General features: G+C 35.2%; 1 protein-coding gene across 1 annotated transcript in view; it reads left to right on the top strand.

Moving 5' to 3' along the window:
• DHX29 (DExH-box helicase 29) overlaps window positions 1-11,745 on the top strand; it is a 32,673-nt gene that overhangs the window by 19,802 nt on the left and 1,126 nt on the right. The window contains exons 16-26 of the mRNA XM_032213760.1: window positions 10-130; window positions 632-716; window positions 2,712-2,800; window positions 3,417-3,545; window positions 3,864-3,939; window positions 4,719-4,943; window positions 6,256-6,392; window positions 8,509-8,602; window positions 9,113-9,400; window positions 10,576-10,707; window positions 11,280-11,376. Of these exons, the coding sequence (XP_032069651.1) occupies window positions 10-130; window positions 632-716; window positions 2,712-2,800; window positions 3,417-3,545; window positions 3,864-3,939; window positions 4,719-4,943; window positions 6,256-6,392; window positions 8,509-8,602; window positions 9,113-9,400; window positions 10,576-10,707; window positions 11,280-11,376 (1,473 nt within the window). The remainder of the gene's footprint in view (window positions 1-9; window positions 131-631; window positions 717-2,711; window positions 2,801-3,416; window positions 3,546-3,863; window positions 3,940-4,718; window positions 4,944-6,255; window positions 6,393-8,508; window positions 8,603-9,112; window positions 9,401-10,575; window positions 10,708-11,279; window positions 11,377-11,745) is intronic.

Here is an 11,745-nt window from a genome sequence, read left to right on the forward strand (position 1 = left end):
TCTCTACAGACAAAAGTCCCCAATTCAAAAATATGGAAGGAGCTGTCTTGATTTTTCTGCCAGGCCTTGCACATATCCAGCAGTTGTATGATCTCATTCTCACTGACAGAAGATTTGATTTAAGACATAGGTAAGCAAATCATGGGAAACTAATGATAAGATTCTAATTAAAATGTACATTGTTGCATAGATTGAATTATGGGAAGTTAAACAGGATTGCTAACTGAAAATAAATTTTAGCTATTTAATATGCAATTTTTTATTAGATGCATATTACCCATCTAAACATCAAAATAGTTTTTACCATAGTAGACATTTTTAGTTTTGGATATAAAATAAATTATATAAAACTGAATTGTCTAATTGTAAACATTTTCAATATTCTGAAATGGTCTCAAGTAATGGATATATCAGTTCATATTGCTCATAACACAACTAGCAAGTATAAATATTAAAATAGCTGTTAAATGAAAGATTTTCATTGGCAATGTTAAACATTTTGAAATAATAGTTTTGCATTTTTATAATATATAGTATTAATATTCACATAATGTATCAAGACATATTGATTGGTCAAGTTTTTGTCTTATGAGTCAAAACAATACTTTTTTTTTGCATTATAATTTTTTAGACACCAGTTAGTAGCATTGCATTCTGTTCTGTCCACTCAAGAGCAAGCATCTGCATTTACATTGCCTCCTTTTGGTGTTAGAAAGGTAAGCTTAAGGTATTAATATACATGAACTGATATCTTGCCCTGTGTCTCAAGATCCATGATCTTCTTTTCGGCCTTTTGTGTCATGCATGGTGCTTTTCATGTATTTTAAAGAAAGGGATTAAAGAGACAAGACTGAGTGTACCCCAAATACTTTTAATGTGATCTTATGTTCAGTGTTGCAATCTTGGAATGCTAGTTCTTTCCACATTCTTCTGAAATGTTCATTTAAGCCTGGCATCTATCCCTGGGTAAAGAATAAAGCTGCCCTTCAGAATTACATTAGTCTTCTATTCGCATAGTCTATTCGCATAAGCTGGAAGGGACATTTTTCTCACAATGACCAAGTGAGGTAAAAGGAGTTTATTCCATCAACATAAGGAGGACCACAAGTTTCCCATTCCTGTTAAAATAACTCAACACTGTATTAACATAGAATTTGTTACGAAGATACTACTTATAATAGTTAATACTAATTGAATGTAATCATCATGAACATTTTTGCTGATTTGAATGGAGTAAGCTGTAGTTCAGTTTATTTTTACTATTAAAATATGTACACCACCTTCAATTCCAGATTATAACCAAGGCAACTGCTTAAAGCAATTAATATTTACATTATTTTATATATGCAGTGAAGCAAAATAATTAAAATGCATTAAATTGAAACAATGAACAATGATGTCAGCAGCCTGAATTAAAATTAACTTAAGTAGTAGCATGTTAAAAACTAATACATTAAGGCAATAAAATGTCTTGATTGGTATTGAACTGAAACGAGAAACAAAGGTTTCTGAAAAGTCAATGAAGATCATATAAAAATTTGGAAAGTATCTTAATAACATTCAATTTGAGTTACTTTGGCTGCAGTATTTGGTTTTTTAAATATTTTAAAATTTTATTTCTAAAGTTAAAATACAACTCCCAAAGGAAAAAAAAAGGAGTAGTAACAAAACAAAACTGCATAAAGACAAAAAACAACAACATGCCCCCTAATTGTATGCTTATAAATATATTTCAACAATAATAGTTATCCTTTTTGCAAAACAGGTCCACAATTTATGAACTTCTTCAGCTCTATTTAGTCATTATTTCTGATCCATCCAGGATAAAATATTCTCGATTGATTCTTAATACTAAAACTCTTCCTTAAAATTATAGCTGGGACCTTTCCAAACAATTGCATCTCATTCCCCAGTCATAGATCTCTGTTGTGCAGTATTTATGTTAAGCGAAATACTGGGATTACTTCAAAGAGAATCAATGTACTATTCCATGGGTGTCAAACTCGGCATGTCACATGACATATCGCAATGTTTTTTCCCTTTGCAGAGCTGTTGTGGGTGTGGCCTGCACGTGAGGCATCCAGCCTGCAGGCCTCCTGTTTGACACTCCTATACTATTCATTCTATAATCCCTGATTCCAGGGCATAGATTATCCTAAAGTGGCTCATTTTATTTTATTAATAAAAGAGTAAATGTTATAAATACATTGTAAGCATAATTAGAATCAGTTGTTTTGGATCCTAATTTTAGCTCACAGACTCTCACATACACAGTTTTCATGCATCACTCTTCATTCCCTAAAATATATATTTTTGGGAATATGCAAAATAGAGCTAGTTTGGTCTAATGGTTAAAACTTCAGGATAAAAAATAGGATACTGTGAATTTTAGTCCAGCCTTTGGCATGAAAGGTGGCTGAGTAACTTCCTCTCTCCCAGCCCAACTCACCTCACAAGATGGTTGTTGTGGAGACAATAGGAAGATGTATTAGGTATGTTCACCACCTTCAGTTATTTGTAAAAAGAATGGGATATAAATATATACATATAGAAATTGTTCCTCCCCTACATAAAGAGTGGAAAAACGTGGCATCAAAGGCCTTGCATTTAGAGCAAAGACAGTATTTATCCCAAGTTAAATTTCCCGTGCTAAAAGTTAAAAACTTGTAAATACATGTGAATATTTAAAAGCATTTGTGTTTCTTTTACAGATTGTTTTGGCCACCAATATAGCTGAAACAGGTATTACTATACCTGATGTGGTTTTTGTAATTGACACTGGAAAAACAAAGGAAAACAGGTGAAAGCACTTACTTTTCACTAAAAAAGATTTCATTAGAGATTGATTTTTTTGCAATAGAGATTTTAATGCATTAGAAGTTTTTTATTTTTTATGTGATAACTAGAAAAATGTCGTACTATACTTATTCTAGAATACCACCTTGTCTCTCAAAACAGTGTTTTATTAAATCAACTGACTCTTGAAGAATAAATAAGTGGTATACTCACCAAAAACCTGATCACTTATTTTGTTTCTTAAGTACAAACCTCTTTCTCTGGGTCTTTTTTGTTTTTTCTTTTTCTTTCTTTCCAGTTAGGCAGTTAAGGAGACTGCAGGTGGAATGGGTGGGGGAAATTGGGGATGGCATTTAGGTTTGTGCAGATAATGGAACCAATAACTGCAATCCTCCTGAACTGGTTCCCTTTTCTGTTTGTTTATAGATCCTATCACAATGAATAGGCATGGCTTTCTGTGCTTGAAACTACTTATTTATGTTTTCAGAAGTAGTCATTTACAGAGGAGAAAATATAAAATAGTGTTCTACTTTATGTGGAGAGTTACTAAGTTTAGTATTAATAATGTTGTATGTGCTGAACATTTTTTCCCCAATTTTTTTCCTTAATATTTGTTCCAGGTACCATGAGAGTAGTCAGATGAGCTCATTGGAAGAGACTTTTGTCAGTAAAGCTAGTGCACTACAACGTCAGGGGCGAGCAGGGCGTGTCAGAGATGGATTTTGCTTTCGACTCTATACCCGAGACAGGTAAAATTATTGTAACCATCAAAGTATTCTATGTTCAAGATGGAACCATTTGCTAAAACTGTAGCACTTCTGTTATGATAATTCATTTACCTATTAAATTGTCTCACTACAAAGATGCAAAGTTTATTAACCATATTATATTTCATTGAAAGATGAATAATCCTTTGGGAGAAACTACAGAACTAAATTAGCCAATGAATGCAAATGAATGATTCCTATTGTAATTATAGGTATTTATACATTATAAGTTCCATAATAAATATTGGAATGTAGCAGCTTAAATCACTTCTTTTGCTCTTCGCCTTATGGCTTTTTCAGATTTGAAGGTTTCCTAGAATATTCAGTTCCAGAAATATTGCGTGTTCCCTTGGAAGAACTGTGTCTTCACATCATGGTATGACAACTCAGCGTTAAATATTCATTATTTTGATTTACTAGGAAACCTTGAGAATCTGACTAAGTGTATTGCAATTGTTTATCTTTCTAAATAAATTTTTTTTTTGCATGAAATTGTAATCTCGGTAGGAACGTTTAGTCATAATCTAAATGCCCATATGATATATGGAAATAAGAAAGAGGTGAAGGAATAGACAATTATGTAATATCATATTTACCATTCCTATTTAAAAAAAGATGCTTTGAATGGTGTGTGTTTTCATAAATGAAAAATAAACCAGGACTCATTAAATAAGTATTATGACTTTTGTACAGTGTACATATATATCCCATGCAAGCATGAAATCCTGGTATAAATCTAAAGGTGCTAGATGTGGATGCTAGTTTTACAAACAGAGGTGTATGGGAAGTGACTACGAAGCAAAGCAAATTAGCTTTGCTTTATCTTAACAAAACTATTCATATAGTTCCAAGATAGGACAAAGAGACGCTATGGTTGCTGTAGTTCAATTATATGAGTTCAAGATGTATAGCTGACTGAACAAAGATAACAAATAGACCCTACTCATATATCAAAATGCATGGAACCTATACGCTAACTAAGTTACTTTGAAACCCGAGATCCCATCGTACTGTATAGTGTATATGTTATGGTAGTAAACATGAAAATAAATAATTTAGAAATAGCTAGAATGCTGATTAAATGTGGGAATGAATAAGAATTATATATCTTTTCAGGCTCATTCTATTTTATTTTTTAATCTGTTTTATCTGTAGAAATGTAATCTTGGTTCTCCTGAAGAATTCCTCTCCAAGGCATTAGACCCACCTCAGAATCAAATTGTTGCCAAAGCCATGTATCTTCTGAGGAAAATTGGGGCTTGTGAATTAAGTGAGCCTAAGCTGACTCCTCTAGGCCAACATCTTGCAGCCTTGCCAGTCAATGTAAAGATTGGTAAAATGCTTATATTTGGTGCTATTTTTGGCTGCTTGGATCCAGTGGTAAGTTGATGACTAAAATGAGTAGCCGATTACTTGCGAAGGCAGGCTCAGAGCTCATGAAATAAATGTTAATCTGAGAACCTATTATATACTGACTGGTAGGTTACATACTGTTTATGGTATTTAAAATACCAATTCAGCTGATTCAGTGCAAAACTAATGCTCATTGTTTATTCTGGGATTTTTGAAATCCAACGTCCTTTGAAGAACAAAATGTTGGCCCATTTCCAAATCGTTCATAAATGTCTGGTCACTTTATTATGTCTCTCTATATTATTTTCATATAGAACTTTTCATCTTTCCTTCAAGATTTTAGATTCTAACAATCCTCACTAAAAGTTTGGCAAATTTGTAGTATTGTGCATTGTACATCCTCATAAAGTGCTCATAGCATCTAAAATAAAATATCAAAATAGCATGAAATATATCTGAGTTCTAAAATCTGACAAGATTGTATAGGAATTGCAAATCTTTTTTTTTCATGATAGCATCAGAAAATGTCGCTAACCCTTTCCCAGAGTCCAGCATCTTACAGGTGGTTCTTGTGTAACTGTTTCTTGTGTAATTGGAACCAGAAACTTCGTCACTGATCGAAGTGGTCACTAAGTGAGAAATAATGACTCTGCTTTCTGACTGGGAGGAGATAAAACTACTCAATTTACTTTGCCTCCTAACCCCCACCGTTTTTAGTAGTCACGTTCCTGCAGTGCTTACTGTCTTATACACACTGGAAGCAGGCACTTGAGTAGTCCATGGGTGCACAGGTTACTCTATTGAAATTTCTTTCACTCCAATCTCTGCTTTGCAAGAGATGGCTAGAAAAAAAACCCAGTTATTTCTGTAGCCAATCTCTGCCTGACCTTTTCTGCTGCTGGCAAGATTACATTCATTTTGATGTGCAGAAAACAGCATACTCTCTTGAATTGTCTTTCTCTTCAACCTCTCTGCTCTGTGAGGTGGGGCTGGACAAGCGGGCAAAGGACAGATTGCCTAAAGAAATTGATTGCTTTTTTTGTCCCCTTCCACCTCTAAGAGAAGAGAGATTGGAGAGAAAGAGGTTTCTGGAGAAAAAGCTGATGTTCTACACATCAAGAGCAAGGAAGTAAGCTCTTTGCATAGGATGTTTGCAGTTCCCAGTCCTGGGCTCTTGTGATTGCATTGCTTTTGATGTGTAAACAGCTTATTCTCAATATGCATTCATATGGTTCAGTCCTGTGATAGAGACCTTATTCATTATTCTAAAAAAAACATTTTATTAAAAAAACAAATGAGTAAAAATATAAATGTTGCTGTATATTGTCATATTTTGTAGGCTACTCTTGCAGCTGTAATGACCGAAAAGTCTCCATTTACTACCCCAATTGGAAGAAAAGATGAAGCAGATCTGGCAAAATCTTTTTTGGCATTGGCCTGTTCAGACCATTTGACAATTTACAAGGCATATCTGGGGTAATTGAAATGGCTTTTTCTTAGGATAAGTTTATTTATCTCTTTACTGCCACTGTAATTTAATTCATCTGTCCTTCCATTGCTTTCTTCCTCTACAACTACACTACATTCCAATCTGGGAAAGAATGTTGTTACGGTTAACTGCTTTCTCTATTCACTCTGCTTGTCCTTTAATAATTTGTCCTTTGAGATGAGTTTGAATCATCATGACTTTTAGGGCACATATGTGAAGTTTACTTCAGTGGTCCCCAGCCTTTATGGTTTGGCAGCCCAGCTGGTGGGTGGAGAAGGGAACTGGCCACGCAAGTGGTGGACTGGTGTGCACACTCACAGCTTGACTTGCATAACCCGTAGGCTGGCGCGCACGTGTGCTCAGCGCTCATGCAATTTGAGCTCCACATGTGCACATGCACCTTGCCTCGGCCAGCCACTCATGTGGCCCAATTCCGAATAGGCCACGTCTCAGTTGTGGGCTGTGGGCCAGGAGTTGGGGACCCCTGGTTTACTTAATAAAAGAAAACAGAAGTGGCTTCTTCCAAGATGTTTTGGCTACTCTTACTAATTTATAGTGCTGAGATTTCCTAGTGCTCTTTCGTCCAGGTATAACTAAATCAAATTCTATTCAGATTATTTAAAATAGCAAGGTTGGTTTATGTTTACACTCCGATGGAACAATGAATCTGTATAATCTTAATAAAAAGTATAAAACAGCATATATATGACACTAATTACACACACACACACACACACACACACACACACACACACACACACACAAATACACAAAGGATTGGAAAGACCAGATTCAAATCGCAAGAATTCTTATTTTTGTTCTTGCATTTCATAATCAGCTTTGAAGAGACTCCAACATCAAAATATGTGCTGCTGTAGTTGAAAAATAAACCCATTAAAGCAAATTTCAAAACATCTACTTTGGGAGAGGCTGAGTTTAAAAAGGCCTGGTTTATCCACGAGTTATTTTTAGCATGATATATGAATTCACTAATTTTGGTTTTGCATAAGCCAAGTAACAATAGCATATTTGGCAAATCATGATTTAGACACCTATCTTTAAATTATATACTGGTATGAAGTGAGCCATTGAGTAATGCAGGGCAACTGCTGTTATGGTTAAGTGTAGTGTTTTCCAAACATGCTACAACTTTATTAAATATTGGTTACAGACTGAAGCTCAAAATGTAGTTTATGATAACCCCACGTTTTCTACTTGTATTCCTATTGTGCAAGTTTATTTGAGAAAATATTAAACAGTAACATTGAATAATCATTCATTCTTCCATTTTTATTGCAGGTTGAGGGCTGTGCTGTGAGAGAGTATAGCAACTTTATTGCATAGTCTAATAATAATTTTGCAGGTGGAATTGCTAGTATAACGATTGCCCTGTACTTCTCAAATCTATAGACTTGCTTAATACAGTATCTATGTATCTATAGACTTGCTTAATACAGTACTCAATAACATTCAGCACCAAGAGTTTTAGTGAAAGGTCATTGAATACCCTTAGCTATATTGACGAAAGCATTTTAGAGATTCCCCCCCCCCCCCCCCGGGTCTGGTTAAGATAGTTACTTTATACAATTTTAACTGCTATCTGCTTACTATTAAAAACAAGAAAATCCTGAACATTTTTGTTGTAAAAGATCCTTATGTTGTTTAAAGAGAATATAGTTCTAAGTATAGGTTCTTTAATTTGAGGGTTTAGATCCGTGATGGCGAACTTATGGCACAGGTGCCACAGGTGGCATGCGGAGCCATTTCTGAGGACACGCAAGATGTTGCCCTGTCAGCTCCAGCACGCATGGTCTTGAGAGTTGGCCATTTTTAGCCCTCCCTCTGGAGGGTGAAAAACTGCAAAATGCCCAAAGCAAAAGTCTGGAGGCTTTTGTGAGGCCTGCGCACATGCACGGGGGCGACATTGCATTATGGATGCGGGCGCACACGCATGCGACCCCTCCCCCACCCCACACTCCTTCCGCTTTTGGCATGCCTTGACAAAAAGGTTAGCCATCACTGGTTTAAATGATAGACCATTTTTAATCAACTCTGATATATTTTACAGTGTTAAAAAAGATGATTTTCTTTTCTTTTATCTAGCTGGAAGAAAGCCCGCTCTGAAGGAGGTTATCGTGCTGAAATGACCTACTGTAGGATAAATTTTCTGAACAGAACTTCACTACTAACACTTGAGGTACTATAATGCTTTTAATCTTTTTTTCCTAATCTGCAAAAAATCCACAATGAAGAATATTAATAACAGAATAACAGATTTGGAAGGGACCTTGGAGGTCTTCTAATTCAACCCCCTGTCAAGCAGGAAACTATACAATTCCAGACAAATTGTTGTCCAATCTCTTCTTAAAAATCTCAAGTGTTGGAGCACCCACAACTTCTGCAGGCAAGTTGTTCCACTTAATAATTGTGTTAACTCTCAGGAAATCATTTATGTGGTTTGTATTTTTAGCCTGATTCTAAGATTTGAAAATTAAATACAATTGATATCAATTCTCTTTGTTACCTATAATGCAAGGGCAAATAGGTGAGATGGAGATACAGATATCAATCATGATAGATGTTATCTGCACTAATTATTTTTGTGGGCAGTATTAGAGGCAACAAGCAAATTATAAATGTATATGTAGTTACAGTGTGCTAAAGTGCAAGTGTAATAATGAATCACAACCATATAAATCTATTTTAGGATGTAAAACAGGAACTTATCAGAGTGGTTCAGACAGCAGGGTTTGCTGCACCCTCATCTCATCATGAAGGAATACATTCCTTGTCACTACAAGAACTGGTTCTCCTTAAAGCTGTGCTAACTGCAGGGCTGTATGACAATGTGGGGAAGATAATGTACACCAAGTCTGTGGATGTTACAGAGAAATTAGCATGCATAGCAGAGACGGCTCAGGGTAAAGCACAGGTACACCCTTCTTCTGTAAATAGGGATCTGCAGACCTACGGATGGCTGCTATATCAAGAGAAGGTAAGTTAATTTTGTTTATGTGTGTGTTATAAAAATGCAGTATTACGTTAAGGTGGGATTTATCCACATGGTTGAGGTGGGCATGCTTTATGGCTCGAAGTATGTTTGGCTTACTATAAAAAGTTTATGTTCTACACTTCTATTCAGTGGTAAGATTCAGCCGGTTCGCACCTATTCGGGAGAACCGGTTGTTAACTTTCTAAGCAGTTTGGAGAACCGGTTGTTGGAAGAAATCTCCTTTGGGTTTTTTCCATTTTTATAGGGCTAATCCTGTAAGGAAGGCAGGAAGGAAACATTCTGGTGTTGTTTCTAGCCTAATCTTTATTGCCCTGCTTACAGAAACTGCTTCTCTGGTTAACCCTTATTACATTGTAACAGCTAAAGTAAAGCACCCATTGATGGGAGTGACTTTGAGTTGGCTACGCCCACATGGTCATATGACCACTGGTCCATGCCCACCCAGCTGGTCATTAGGGCAGAGAACCGGTTGTTAAATTATTTGAATGCCACCACTGCTTCTATTACAGGGTTTCTGTTTATTACGGGGATTAAAGGATAGAGGACTTCAATGTATGTGTTTTGGAGAACACTTATTTAAAGATGTATCCTGGTAAAATTTAGATGCTGCACTAAGTGGGTCCTTTTATCCAGGAATTACAGACTTGGTTTGCTCTCTTTTAGGGGTTGTACTAGACCATTATTATTAATGGAGGCTCATCATTATTGAAGCTAGCAAAGCTTTTCTTAGCTTGTGCAGTTGATTGGTGGACTCTAGTCATTCTGTATAAAAGTAGCCTGATCAAATATCAGTAGAGTGCTTACTACAAGACTGAATTATCTTGAAGTGCTTTATGTGCAGATGCCTTTTTTTCATACTATTTTTATGTAAAAAGTTTGTTTTGTTGTTAAATTGATATATAGTGCTATAATTTTGTAAGTACCAATGCTACTTATTTAAAGCTTGCAGAATATTTAGACTATGCAAGTATGTCCTTTAAAAAGTACTTTTATTCTTGTACGCATCAACATTTTTGACAAGGACCTTGAATATAATGCTTTTTTAATCATATCTTCAAATGGGTATAAAAATGAATTCTCTGGGTAGAAAAACAATTGCTGCATGAAAAACAGAAATTTGATAAACCAAATTAATTGTATTTGCCTTTTCCATTCAGATCAGATATGCCAGGGTGTTCTTGAAAGAAACAACCTTAATTTCCCCCTTTCCAATATTACTTTTTGGTGGAGACATAGAAGTGTTGCATCGTGAACGCCTTTTATCAGTTGATGGCTGGATCCATTTTCAGGTATATCTTACGTTATGTGTGAGTTAAGAAGCATCCTGTTAGACCACTGAACTGTGTTTTCATTTAGTGTGCAAAGTCCATAGACAGTTAAATTCTGATAGAAAGCAGATTACAAAGAAAATGGATTTGTCATATTTATTGATAATAAGTGTTTTCAAACTTACCAGGCTTCCTTCTCAGATTCTGTAAAGAAAAAATAGCACAAATAATGTTTTGGTCATTGGCTTGAGTGTTTTCTCCATTCAGTTTGAGGTATTGCGGTTTCCTGTGTCATCTAACTTATGTAACTATAATTTTAAGGACCTCCTGTTAAAATATTACTAATTAGTTCATACTGACCTGAATGGGATGTAACAGGAAACCGATTTAATAAGGAATAACTGTGCATTGGTTATAAAATAGAATAAGTTCTAACACTGGAATTCTTGACTCCTTCCTAATTTGAAGCAGCATCATTACATCTCTCCAGGCAAATGTGTTCCAAAAGTTGTCTCAATGCCACAGTCATTAAAATTGTTTTAATCTTACTATTTATTTATAAAATAATCAATTCAACATTATTATTTTCACAGGCCCCTGTAAAAATTGCAGTAATTTTCAAACAACTGAGAGCACTCATCGAGTCTGTTTTAAAGCAAAAACTTGAAAACCCTAAAATGTCCCTTGAAGGTAATTTTATTGTTTCTATGTTGCCATGAAAAAATGAATGAATATAAATGTAAGATATGTGGGAAAACTTCCTGCATTTTTGGGAGATGGTTCCTGCATATTTTCCTACAAAACACGTAAATTATCTTGTAGGATAGGTATAGCTACTTACCATATACTGTCATTACTTTTCAGATCTTCAGTGAATCACATCATTGAATTTAGAGGGCAAGGCTAGCAAAAGATTTCTAATTTTAATCAATTTTGGGGGGAGAAGTTAAAGTTTTTCAGTGCCTGGAAACTAAACAAAAATTCAGTGGTAAAGTCAGTGGCAGCAAGTCCTAAACAAATAACTATTTCCATATAATGGGCATTCAGTGATTATGAAAC

Source organism: Thamnophis elegans, chromosome 3 (assembly GCF_009769535.1).
Source record: "Thamnophis elegans isolate rThaEle1 chromosome 3, rThaEle1.pri, whole genome shotgun sequence".
NCBI lineage: Eukaryota > Metazoa > Chordata > Lepidosauria > Squamata > Colubridae > Thamnophis > Thamnophis elegans.